The sequence below is a fragment of the Paramisgurnus dabryanus genome, chromosome 23 (genome assembly GCF_030506205.2).
Source record: "Paramisgurnus dabryanus chromosome 23, PD_genome_1.1, whole genome shotgun sequence".
Classification (NCBI taxonomy): Eukaryota; Metazoa; Chordata; class Actinopteri; order Cypriniformes; family Cobitidae; genus Paramisgurnus; species Paramisgurnus dabryanus.
Genome location: NC_133359.1, coordinates 11269562 through 11283550, shown reverse-complemented (window position 1 = coordinate 11283550; position 13989 = coordinate 11269562). Strand labels below are relative to the sequence as shown.

The 13989-nt window shown below is 38.3% G+C and overlaps 1 protein-coding gene across 2 annotated transcripts in view; it reads left to right on the top strand.

Moving 5' to 3' along the window:
* The first annotated feature begins 122 nt into the window (after positions 1-122).
* LOC135781431 (transcription initiation factor TFIID subunit 4) overlaps positions 123-13989 on the top strand; it is a 50452-nt gene continuing 36585 nt past the window's right edge. Inside the window, exons 1-9 of one of the 2 annotated variants that reach the window (XM_065291912.2) lie at positions 123-1821; positions 1938-2098; positions 3495-3668; positions 7402-7524; positions 10602-10691; positions 10787-10972; positions 11075-11150; positions 11290-11395; positions 11790-11959. In XM_065291912.2, coding sequence (XP_065147984.1) covers positions 567-1821; positions 1938-2098; positions 3495-3668; positions 7402-7524; positions 10602-10691; positions 10787-10972; positions 11075-11150; positions 11290-11395; positions 11790-11959 — 2341 coding nt within the window. In that variant the 5' untranslated portion in view covers positions 123-566. Of the gene's footprint in view, positions 1822-1937; positions 2099-3491; positions 3669-7401; positions 7525-10601; positions 10692-10786; positions 10973-11074; positions 11151-11289; positions 11396-11789; positions 11960-13989 lie in introns of both variants that reach the window. The other variant, XM_065291910.2, reaches the window with a different exon arrangement.

Here is a 13989-nt window from a genome sequence, read left to right as displayed (position 1 = left end):
TGCTTTTGGTTTATAAAATATAAACTCACATATGAAATTAAATTACACATACATATAATGTACATTACATATACAAATGACATATAATTAAATTTTGTTTGGGCTTATTAAGTTTAAACACACAACACATGGAGTTGTAAATATTTGTACAAATATTTATATAAAAAATATCCGTTTTCCATGGGAAATTAAGGTAACGTTAACCTAAGAAAACTTGTAATGCGTATTTTTTTAATAAAGATTACCTGCGCTTCCTTGTATTCATGGTGCAAGGTTTATTTATTTATTTATTTTCAATACGTTTAATACGTTTTAACTAGTGTTACACCACTTGACATTTTTAGAGCTTTTACGATTTATTTAAACACTATAAATGCGCTCAAAATCCAACACAAACCTATATATTACATTTCTATTAACTTGGCAAATGTGTTTTGGGCTCATTTTAAAAAGATACCAACATACAATTTATTTATTTTCGTAATTACAAGGCGCGTGCCATGTTTCTTAACATTCTTATTTGGATATGACAAGCTCACGACAACACTTATGTGTAAATATTACACATGATGTCATTACGCTTCCCACAATGCCTCTGTTGCAAAACAACGCACGCGCGGTGCGCACTTCTCAAGCGTCTCTCAAAGATGGCGGCCGTCCCCGATCCACTGGAAGATATGCTCTATTCCGAAGTGGACGAGAAAGCCGTCAGTGACCTCGTTGGCTCGCTAGAATCGCAGCTCGGTGGACAAAACAAGTCAACGGACACCAGGAGACCGGGTTCGTCCTCAAACGCGATAAATCCACACTTGGGAAAATTGCCGCCCGCCCAAGTAGGAACAACACTGGAGCAGCAGCGCCAGTCAGAGCAAAATCCGGAGGGAAAGTCTGTGGAAAACGGTCCAGATAGGATACAAGCGTCTAATTCAGTCACTTCCGCCTCAAACTTGTCTAGTAACTCCGTATCTTTGGTCACGGCTACGAATCGGACGCAATATCATTCACCGGCATCAACTTTATCCGCGAGCTGTTCAAGTGACGCAGCACCGACAGACTCTCATCCCAATACCAATACGAATCACATCCGCACGGTTCCCGCCAGAATACAGACTGTGAACGGAAGCAGTGGCGCGTTGAACTCTTCTGTTATTGCGTCTGCTCCCGCCTCTGTGGCGGGATTGCAAGTTGAACCCAGACCCGGTAGTGTAAATGGTATTGACATTGGTCCAGGTGTAGGTAAAAGCAACATGTCTGCTCCTAATAACCCAAATACTGTTTTTGTGTCAGCTCAGCCCAACAGCACACTGCCACAAACTTTAGATAGTCAAGCAAATCCCACCATTGCACTGCACAGGCCTCCTAATACCATTGTACACAATGGAGGTGACCCTAAAGTCTCAGGATTGCCTGTGCAGGGTGCAGCAGTAGGTCTCGGGTCCAGTTCCGTGGCGTTTCCCAACACAGTTGCCAGTGAGCCCAAATCTGACCCCCAAAGCCAGATCAAAGCAGTTGTCCCGAACCAGCTCCCTGGTGGTCCTGTAGGTTTGCACCCCAGCACGCCCACTCAGATTGTGTCTAGTGCGATGCAGGCTAGTCCGGTGGTTACCTCACTTCCTGTGGCAAGCACTCCCTCTGCCCTTGCAAAGCCTGCGACGACTACCCTTGTGGGGCAGCCTACGACCCTGTTGAGACCCGGCACACCAACTCCAGGGACGGCGACAGCTGTGACCCCGCAGCGTCCAGGGGCTCCTACGACCCAGCTGGTGGTTAGGCCACAGCAGCAAAACATCCAGTTACCTCCAGGATTCACCATACCACCAGGTGAGGGTTCTTTCTTGGTTGTTTGTATGAGGCTATCTAAAGTTAAAAAAATGACTTTGTGATGCTGCCTTTCGGATTAATGACATGTATGCCCCTGTTGTGGCTCTGCTATACAGGTATGGTTCTAGTACGTACAGAGGTGGGCCAGCTCGTGCTGGTTCCTCAACAGGTCCTGGCCCAGGTCAAAGCTCAGAATCAAAATAAGGGCACGCTGTCTCCGAGACCTGCTACACCAACTGCCACAACGTCCTTTAGGGTTGCCGCACCTGTTGCCCAGGTATGAACAAGACAAGTATACTGAAAACATCTTAAATATAATCACATGCAGCCAATTTGTCCTGCTCGGACTGACAGGCTACCAGCAGTAAAATAGTTATTGGCCCCCTTAATATTAAGTGTTAAATTAAGCTTATCTACAATGCTTAGCAACTGTTCAGGCTTCTTGGTCCTTGTGTGTTTAGGTAATGTATCTTTAACTGTAAAATGAAAACATCCAGCTAGTTAGCTGCTTCGGATGTTAAGTCATTGATTTCAATCCTTGACATGACTTTACTCCGTCAATATTATTGATATCAAGATATGTTCTTTGCATCATGTAGGATGAGTTTATGTAGAAAACAATAAATCACGAAAATATTACGTAAGTTTAATATGACTTCAAGCTATACATTTTATCAGTATGTGTTTGCTGGGAATCAAATCCACATTGTTTTGTGCTGCAAGCTACACTTAAACCACTACAAGAACACCTTTAATGCATTGTCATTAAAAAAAATATTCAAAGTTATTTTGTATTCAAACTTGCACATGTGTCTTTTTGACTGTTATTGATATATCATTTGTGTATGTGATGTGTATACTACACCTGAAAGCTGAATAAATAAGCTTTTCATTGATGTATGATTTGTTAGGATATGACTATATTCCTAAATGCAACTATTTGAATATCAGAGGGTGTAATTGTGACCCATACAATGTATTGTTGGCTATTGCTACAAATATACATGTGCTGTTCTGACTGGTTTTGTGGTCCAGGGTCACATTTGCTTATTAACCAGACTACATTGGTTCACTGCCAGTGTTTCCACCCAATATTAAAATTCTTCTCAGGTGTTCAGGTACCATCAACTGTCTTTGATACCTACTCTGTACAACAGCAGTAGGTTTGATCCTAGGGAACACATCAAAAACACACATACTGAAAGAAATGTATATATCGATTTTAATGTATGCTGCTTGAATTCAATGTATGCTGTATGATCTGTTATTGCTGCTTGTTGATCAAGTGTGCTAAATATGTCTGCAAAGTCTTGTGCATTTATGTTTATATTCATGAACTTCACTTTAATTTACTTTAGTTTTTCAGTGACGCATCAGGATAGATTACCAGGTACACTAGTAATGCAATGCGTTTATGTATTTCTGACCACTTTCAAATTATTTGAGTCACAACATTTTTTGATCCCGTTTACAGTTGCAGTCCACTAGTAGATGTATTATTTCCTGATTCCCAGTCTTTGTTTTTATATCATTGCTTTCCATACAAACAGAAAAACCACAACTTGGGCAAATCGTGTTGCTTTAATGCAGTAGATTCAGCGGGCACTGCAGGCAGTGCTAGATCGCATTAAATCATTATTTTTAACTCTGCATGGGTTTTGTTTTTGTAGCAGAAAACAGCAGTGGTAACAATTACCTCGGCTCAGAAGCCCACCACCACAGTCATTACAGCAGGGGCTCGCGTTCAGCCTGCGCCGCAGACGGTCCTAAAACCCTCGCTGACCCCGCAGAGTCCCACCACGACCACAGCTGTAGCCCCAGCAAACAGAACTCCGGTCCTCTCTCAGGTATCCCTGCTCTTTATATGAACTGTGATGGTTTCTTTTTTTACATGTGCAGTCGGTGTGTATTTTTTATTCATCCATCACCAAATGAAAAAGCCTAACAAACGTAACTGTCTCAAAGTGTTGTTTTTTTTTGCAGTTTTCTCCTATTGTCAGCTTCAAAGGTCAATGATAAGTAAATTAGGAATAAAATCCATGGTTGTTATTGTAAACTGAAACTTAAACAAAATTTCCCAAAAAAAAAAACTAAAACTTTACAAAAAACTGAAACGAAATATAAGTGTAATCTCCCATGGACAGTTCAATGCGGCATTCCACTGTACTTTCACAGACGCATCTCTCTTTCGGTTACTTCCGGTCTTAAAAGTGTGACCTAAAGTATGAGCCATGTGATGGGGCATATTTGGTTGAATATACTAAACTAAATACACTCTTATTAAAGGGATAGTTCACCCAAAAATGAAAATTCTGTCATCATTTACTCACTCTCATGTTGTTACAAACCTGTAAACATTTTTTTGTTCTGATGAACACAATGGAAGATATTTTGGGAAATGTTTGTAACCAAACCGTTCGTGGACCCCATTCACTTCCATAGTAGGAATAATGAATACTATGGAAGTAAATGGGGTCCACGAACGGTTTGATAACACACACATTTCTCAAAATACCTTCCTTTGTGTTCATCAAAACAACAAAATTTATACACGCTTGTAAAAACACAAGAGTAAGTAAATGATTACAGAATTTTCATTTTTGGGTGAACTATCCCTTTAATCACAATTAATAATTTTAAATCTGAGGAAGGGAGAGAGGTGTCATTCGTGAGTAAATTGAATGAGACTGGAGCTCACGCGTGCCAAGTAAGCAGATGCTACGCGTAGTATTGCACAGGACTCGAAAATTAGGAATGCTGGGTCGCCGGGGGCCAGCGTGAATGTTGCTCGAGACAGCTGATGTATTAGTCACTTGCCCAATCGGGCAAATGCTACATCATCACAAAAGTTTTTAGGTCTTACCAATTTAAATATTATATATGGGAGGAACCTAAAGGCAACCTCTTATAAGGTCCGGGTATGCTTTACATTTTCACGTCTGTCTCGTGTACACACAGCTTCCAGAGTATGCCCTACCACGCGCGTAAGTACGTTCACACGGGGCGAAAACGTTAATGCTTGACGGAAGACTTGTTTGAAGCTTGGCCAACAGCCAATCACAGTGGCCACAACACATGCTCCCATCTTGCTTAAACGTTATTGGATGGCTCTTGTTAGTTTATTTTCATAAGGCGATCTGATTTGCTGATGCACGCATTGGGGCTTAAAAAGTTGAGAAATGTTCAACTTCTGCCGTGAGTAACAGCAGTGACTCGATTTTGACGGATCCACAATTCAGTTCGGCAATGCGTGAAGTCATTCATTACTAGTAAATGAGAAGCTTTAACTTTTTCGCCCTGTGTGAATGTACCGTAAGTGTGGATGGTCGACACACATGCACTACAAATAGTTTTAATACTCTACGAGACAGTCAGGGCAGTATTGGTTCGCGCCATTAACAGAATATTTGCAAATTCAGGATAGGTGGAAGAAAAGTAGTGGATCAACCATTAATAACAACAAGAAAACAAAGAACAGGAATCAGATTAATAAAAACTAGGGCTGGGCATAGATTAATCTAGATTAATCTCATACAAAATAAAAGTAATTTTTTGCATAATATATGAGTTTGTGTAAATATTATGTATATTTAACCACACACACACACACAGACACACACACACACACACACACACACATATATATATATATATACACATTTAAAGGAATAGTCAATTTTCTTAAAAGAAAAATCCAGATAATTTACTCACCACCATGTCAGCCAAAATGTTGATGTCTTTCTTTGTTCAGTCGAGAAGAAATTATGTTTTTTTGAGGAAAACATTGCAGGATTTTTCTCATTTTTATGGACTTTAATGGACACCAACACTTAACTCAACACGTAACAGTTTTTTTTTAACTGAGTTTCAAAGGACTCCAAACGATAAGGGTCTTATCTAGCGAAACGATTTTCATTTTTGACAAGAAAAATAACAAATATACACTTTTAAACCACAATTTCTAGACAAAAAATTGTCTAGATCCGGTCCAGCGCGACCTAACGTAAATGCGTAGTGACGTAGGGAGGTCACGTGTTACATATATAAAACGCACATTTGCGGACCATTGTAAACAATAAACTGACACAAAGACATTAATTAGTATCATTCCACATACAACAACGTAGGAACGGTCCTCTTTCAAGACACTTGTAAACACTGGGGCGGAGTTTTGCGTTCATCCTCTGTGACCTCTTGACGTCATGACGTATTGCGTGGGGTCACGCTGACGCTTTCAGGACTGGATTTAGACAAGAAATTGTGGTTTAAAAGTGTATATTTGTTATTTTTCTTGTCAAAAATGACAATCGTTTCGCTAGATAAGACCCTTATGCCTCATTTGGGATCGTTTAGAGTCCTTTGAAACTCGGTTGAAAAAAACTGTTACGTGTTGAGTTAAGTGTTAAGTGTTGGTGTCCATTAAAGTCCATTAAAATGAGAAAAATCCTGCAATGTTTTCCTCAAAAAATAATTACAAACAGCACAAACTCATATGTTATGCAAAAAAAAACCTTTTATTTTGTATGAGATTAATCTAGATTAATCTATGCCCAGCCCTAATAAAAACATTTCTGATCTGCTTTGTTGTCATTTGTAAAGAAAACGGTTGGTGTTCGGAAAGTTTTTCTTTTGTAAAAAAAATAATTGACTCTATCACACACACTCAAAACTTTTTTATTCCTACTGGTGTATTTATGTAATACAAATCAACAACAGTTCATGTCTGAGTCATAATCAGTAAAAATATATGAATAAATCTTTTGGTAAATAAAGCCAAAGAAGTGAATCACTAGGATGAATCAACATTAACACCACTAGCAGTTATCATTATAGAGCTGAGAAACAGGGTCACCACTGAAACAAAGCGTCTTCCCTAACATGTAAATTCTGTCGGATGTCCAAAATTTATATTTTTCGATCTACTTGGAGTCGTAGAGTTCATATTTTTCCTTTCTTTTGTTTTTACAATGTTTTGTAAACTTGACTCAATAGGGAAATTAAAACTACAAGTTGACCAAGTCTTTTACTCATCTGTATTTTCTGAAGTAAAAATAAAAACTACCCTAGTAGTCAACAATTAATGTGGATCAAAAACGTTAATCAAAGATGTCCTACGACAAGACCTTTTAAGACAATGTTTATTAATGGGTTTGATCCACTTCAAATGTTGACTAGTGTAAAATGCACTGATAGACTAAAATAAAGAAGAAAACTAAAATTACCTGAAAAAGTAAGCTAAAACTAATGCTGCGTTCCAGGCAGGTTTTTGAGCATGTGAATTACAACTTCAAAACCACGACTTACGACTCTGAACTGGGAGTATGCGTTCCAGGCAGCCTGTAACCCGTGTTTTTACAGCCTTCTACCTGTGAAAGTGCACTGGAACGGCAGTCAACTTAATTATTATTTGAAATTAAATTAAAAACAAAATAAAAGTTTAATAAAAATCCCAAACTATAATAACCCTGATGAAAACCAATGAAATAAAATCAGTTGTTGTGTTCAGTGCTGAGACTCTTGATATGTTTTCAAAGGGTTTCCTATGTATTCATGGTTTTCCTCCTATATTTCTCACTTTAGGAAATGCAAGAGAACGTAAAGAAGTGCAAGAACTTCCTAGCAACGCTCATCAAACTGGCATCCCATAATTCCCCCTCACCAGAAACATCGAAGAACGTGAAGGCACTAGTGCAAGATCTGTTGGTAAGATGTTTGCATTTAAATTACTTGAAAAAAACCTGCACAATTTTGGAAATGGTCAATTTTAATATTGGTTAAGTGTTTTAAAAGATTTTAAAAAATTAATTTTTTTCTATTGATGCACGATTTTGGGTGGAAATCGTAGTTACAATATTTAAATTTAGCTAATATATATTCCAATATGAGAACAATAAGATGATTTTACCAGATGACTCGAATAGCTCTACTTGAAAAGAATTACTTATATTTTTGGGGCATTTCATCTTAATGGAAAATTAAAAACTGTATCAACTTTCTTTGCATTTCTCGTACAGCTCTGGCAACCTGAGAAAAATAGTTAGATATATTGTAGACTGTTATATGTTTGCCTTACTACATTGCACATTCCAAGATGTGACTATTACTTGCAGATGCAAAAACAATATATTGTGGAGCCCTGACATCTATAAGTGTTCTGTCTATTTTTTTCTTTAATGTTGAACTTACTGAAACTTTCTGCATGCTTTTTGCTCCTGTGAGATTTTTTGTTATTGTTATATCCTCCTTTTGCTCTATTATCATTATAGTGGAAGCAAAGAAATCTGACATTGAATACAAATGCATTAAAGAAATAGTTCACCCAAATATTTATACTTATATATAGTTTATATAAATGTTATCATTATTTACTCACCCTCATGTCATTCAAACCCCTAATGTCATTTGTTAAACACAAATAAAAAAAGTGTTGTTTGGGGTTTTCTGGTTACTATGAAAGTGGATTGGGACTACCTCGGTAACCAGAAAACCCTTCAAGCTTAAAAATGACCCAAAGTGTTAAATAAACAACTCCACTCGTCCTTAAAACACTTGTGGATATCGCTGTTGTTCCAGTTGTTACACATTGAGACTGTTTATATCTGGTATTAAGATGCGTTTGTGTTGGTTGATCTGTTCGCAAGTGGACAAGAGAGACACATTCACGTTTACACCTTCTTGTCTCTGTCTTGAAGCCAACATGGAAATTAATTTAACTGCAATTCAATTCAGACTGGCTTCAAAAGGGAGTCAATTCCCATACACCCCCATTGTAAAATGGGGGGTAAATATTTCTGCTCTAAAACTTTACAATAGAAATGAGTATGTTTAGAGCCTGGTACAAAAAGTGTTTTTGGTCTATAGACCGTTTCATCGGACACGCGTGCGGTGACGGGATACACGTGTGGTCGGAACTTTACTTCCGGTTTCAGTTTTTTTAAAGTTCTGACTAGTTGCTAAACTGAACTCTTGAACAAATACCTCGTCGAAAATAACAAATGTTTTGGTTTCCTAAGTAATCTACATGTAGTTTATTTAGCTTATTATATAAATAAACTATGTTTAAAGGAATATTCCATTTTCTTAAAAGAAAAATCCAGATAATTTACTCACCACCATGTCATCTAAAATGTTGATGTCTTCCTTTGTTCAGTCGAGAAGAAATTATGATTTTTGAGGAAAACATTGCAGGATTTTTCTCATTTTAATGGACTTTAATAGACACCAACAATTAACACTTAAATCAACACGTAACAGTTTTTTTCAACAGAGTTTTAAAGGACTATAAACGATCCCAAACGAGGCATAAGGGTCTTATCTAGCAAAACGATTGTCATTTTTGACAATAAAAATAACAAATATACACTTTTAAAGCACAACTTCTCGTCCAGATCTGGTTGTGATGCGTCAGCGTGACCCCACGCAATACGTCATCACATCAAGAGGTCACAGAGGACGAACGCGAAACTCCGCCCCAGTGTTAACAAGTGTGTTGAAAGAGGACCGTTCCGACGTTGTTGTATGTGGAATGATACTAATTAATGTCTTTGTGGCAGTTTATTGTTTACAATGGTCCGCAAATGTGCGTTTTATACATGTATAGGCATGGGCCGGTATAAGATTCTGGCGGTATGATAACCTTTAGCAAAAATACCACGGTTTCACGGTGTTGCGGTATTGCCATTGCAACACTAAAATGTGTTATTTTCAAATGCCAGGTACAATAAAGCCTTTAAATTATAATATGCTTTCAAAACATATATAACATTTTCATAATATATATTAAATGTAAACATCAAATCAATCACATGACTTCATGATTTAATGAATTTTGTATAAACACAGCTCATACCTTGGAGACGGTATCACAGAACATTTTAGTGGTTTTGAAACCTTGACTGTTTTAAACCTCGGTATACCTTGAAACCGGTAATCGGCCCATGCCTATACATGTAACACGTGACCTCCCTACGTCACTACGCATTTACGTTAGGTCGCGCTGGACCGGATCTAGACGAGAAGTTGTGCTTTAAAAGTGTATATTCATTATTTTTATTGTCAAAAAATGACAATCGTTTTGCTAGATAAGACCCTTATGCCTCGTTTGAGATCGTTTAGAGTCCTTTGAAACTCTGTTGAAAAAAACTGTTACGTGTTAAGTATTAATTGTTGGTGTCTATTAAAGTCCATTAAAATGAGAAAAATCCTGCAATGTTTTCCTCAAAAAACATAATTTCTTCTCGACTGAACAAAGAAAGACATCAACATTTTGGATGACATGGTGGTGAGTAAATTATCTGGATTTTTCTTTTAAGAAAATGGAATATTCCTTTAAAGTAGTTTGTTGTTATTTATTCTAAGCGGAGTTTACAGGAAGTTACGTGTTGACAACGAAACCCGCTTGTTTATGTTGTTACTGCTGAAACTAGCTAATTTTGCCCCTCATGACGACTGTGAGGGGTGAATTTTTTTTGTAACTCACCCGTTTAAATTATATTAAGCCTTAAAGTTCTGCATAATTATGGGCGTGACTTCTTGAGTGACAGGTGAATTGCTGCTGCAATGTCAAGATAGTGTCTAATTTGTGCTTCAAACTTTAATGTTGCAAACTTGAAATAACACACAAAAATTGCTTATTTTTTATTTAAATGATATTTTTTAGGATTCTTAAGTTCATCTTAGACTTTTGAACCTATTGGTGATAAACATTACATTTTAAAAAAAGTACTCGTAGTATTTGAACTAATCAACCACGAACTGCTGTTTCATGTCACTCTGAACAGGATGCAAAAATCGAGCCTGAGGAGTTCACGAATCGCCTGCAGACAGAGTTGAAGTCATCTCCACAACCCTACCTGATCCCTTTTCTGAAGGTAGGACCCTTACATTTTTGTAATAATGGAATTACCGACACCATCCGAATACATTTTTGCTGTAATTTAACCCGTTGTTCTCTTTCAACACACAGAAAAGTCTACCAGCTCTGCGTCTTACTCTCCTGAACTCCCAACAGTCTTTAACCCAACTCTCCCAAACCTCCAGCCCCTCCACAGCCGTGACGGTGAACACCATCAAGGCTCCAGCACCAAGCACGCTGACATCCACAGTATCTAGCATAAGGCCGGCCACCAGCCTGGCTCCCGCTACCACCATGGTACTTATGCACAATACATCAATTATTTTGCAGTTTGTGTTGTTTTGGTTGGTAGCACAACATTGATTGATGTTATATCATTTGTGTATTTGTTCTCATCAGGCTATTAAGAGGCCTGGAGTCCAGGCGACTCCTACAAGAATGCCGGTTATGCTCACACAGACCGTCCGTCCTCAAGGTAAAGCAGCAGTGATCCTCTTAATGAGTTGAATAAGTATATTTAAAAACCAGTTAAAGAAAGTTACTGAGGCTTAGGTGTTTTCTCTCTCATGAAATCGTACAGTGAATGGCCGATGTCATTAAGAGTTTTATTGCAGGTGCTGTTGGGGCGCACTTTCAAGTGAGGACTCCCATGGGTGTGGCTGCTCAAGCCTTAGCCAATCAAAAACAGAAGCTTAATGACCCTGGGGGCGGGACTTTCAGGTAATGCTCCTCAGAGTCCAGTAGGGGGCAGCATTTCTCTAGAATTGTGTGTTTTTATGGCATTGGGGCACAAGAGAATTTGGGAATGTGTGTGAGGGAATGGTCTTTGGAAAATTGGTTATTAATTGTTATTGATAATAGATTTTTTATTATTAAACAATAATTAATAATTAAGCAAGGTAGTTGCCTTAAACCCATCCTAACTAAGCTTAAAAAAACAAACAAACACATTATTCACATTCTAAACCTTGAGAAAGTTTAGTGACCTGCAATACTAAGATCTAAAATCATTATTTAGATAGTTATATATGTATGAAAACGTGTGTGTGTTTGCGTACACACCGCACTCATGCTCTGAATGCCAAAATTGAACCTACTCCATCTATGTCCACAGGGATGATGATGACATCAATGATGTGGCATCCATGGCTGGCGTGAACCTGAACGAGGAGAACGCCCGCATCTTGGCCACCGGGTCTGAACTGGTGGGCACCCAGATCCGGTCCTGTAAAGACGAGGCCTTCCTCCCCAACAGCCTGCTCCACAAGCGTCTGCTGGAGACTGGTACGAAATAATTCGCTGCCACAATACTCTCACCTACCAGCGGCAAGTCTGGCAATGTTGCTCATCAGGATCGGTTTCTCCTGGCAGGTTTACAATAATAAAGAGGTTTAGGTTCTCCCGCTTGTGTGTGGGCAGTAAATATTCCTTCTAATTACAGTATCAGTGTTGACTGACGACGTTTAGGGGGCGGATCTTCAAATGGGCGTGGGATTATGAATGGATTTAAACAAAAAGCTGATGAAAGCTGGTCCGATGAGACGCGCTAGATGTGTCACTCAAGCTCACAATTATTCATTTCAGAGCCACATAAAAAGAAAAAATTGCTGTTTTGTACAAAAACAAGCTTGATTTGGTGTCACTCTTGATTAAGCTTGTTTAAGAAATAAATTCAAATTGTGCTAGAGTTCGTTTTACAGAACATCACCTGCCTTTAACATTGGGTCAAATTTAAACTTTACTAAGAATGGAGCAAAGTCTGGTTTAAAAGCCAAAAGCTTTTGGACGTGGTACACCATTGAAAGTGGGTCAGTGTAAAAAAAGGTTAAAAAAGCTGAAATCTAACATGGTCATGGTGCCATTCCAATGCTCTCCTCCTGAAACTACAAGTGCACTTTCATGTGCACTTCCACTGGTCACTCACTCTTTTAGTCGGGCTAATGAATGCCCTGCGCTCCGAGCTTGAGGCGTCCTTGGCTTGTGCATGAATACTTTATAGTTCGTCTTCTGATGCTTCTCTGTCAGTTTGTTGTGTGCTGAAATGAGAGATCGCCTCAGGCTTTGTTCCTGACAAGGTCACTTGCATACTCACTGAATGTCCCTGTCTAAGCAAACAATGCACATTATAAAGATTTAAATGGATGAATTCACGTCAACATACGTGTAGATGCTGCATATAAATGAACTAGATTTGTACATTTACGTATATCTAAAGAGAGCGTGAGTGCTGTTTACCCCTGAGGAAGTCGCTGCTGTGATGCCTGGCTGGTTGTGAGTGGCGTTGCCGTAAAGTTTTTTTTTTTTTTTTTTTTGCTGGTTTGTTGCCAGGTTGATATTTAAGTATTTTGGTGCACTTATTGGCAGGTGCAAGATTGCAAGTGATAAGTCATCTTTTAAGTCTCCATAACAGGGCTCAACATAAAGGACGGCCCGGGCAAACGTAAGAGACATTCGGGCCAGTAAAAAGTATTGTCACTTGCCCGGTCGGGCCAGTGCTTCACCCTCAATCACTAAAATATATTTTCGTCAATGTATATTATTTAACATCTTGAAAGCAGACATTTACTTGGGTAAAACACGATGAAAGAAACAATCCAATATTTTGCGCAGTTTGCAGTCGGTTTACAGGAAAAGCAGAAAAGTTGGGAGCCTTTTTTTGTTGGAACATGTCTGTTGTGTATGTATACAATTATATTAGACTTTTGAATTATTATTTTTAAATATGTGACACTGACATTTTTTATTGGGGCCAGTGAAAATTTTGGCAGGGCAAGTGAAAACCTGAAAAATATGCATAATATTCTAATACTTAGATGAGTTTGTTATCTGTGTTAAAGGGGACATTTCACAAGGCTTTTTTAAGATAAATATTTGGTGTCCCCAGAGTACATTTTGTGAAGTTTTAGCTCAAAATACCATATAGATAATTTATTATAACATGTTAAAATTGCCACTTTGTAGGTGTAAGTGAAAATGTGGCGTTTTGGGTGTGTCCTTTTAAATGCAAATGAGCTGATCTTTGCACTAAATGGCAGTGCCGTGGTTGGATAGTGCAGATTAAGAGGCGGTATTATCCCCTTCTGACATCACAGGGGGAGCCAAATGTCAGTGACCTATTTTTTCACACGCTTGCAGAGAATGGTTTACCAAACTAAATTACTGGGTTGATCTTTTTCACATTTTATAGGTTGATAGAAGCACTGGGGACCCAATTATAGCACTTAAATATGAAAAAAGTCTGATTTTTGTGATTATGTTCCCTTTAATAGAAATGTATGGGGTTTTATCAATATAAATTGATAAAAATGATACAT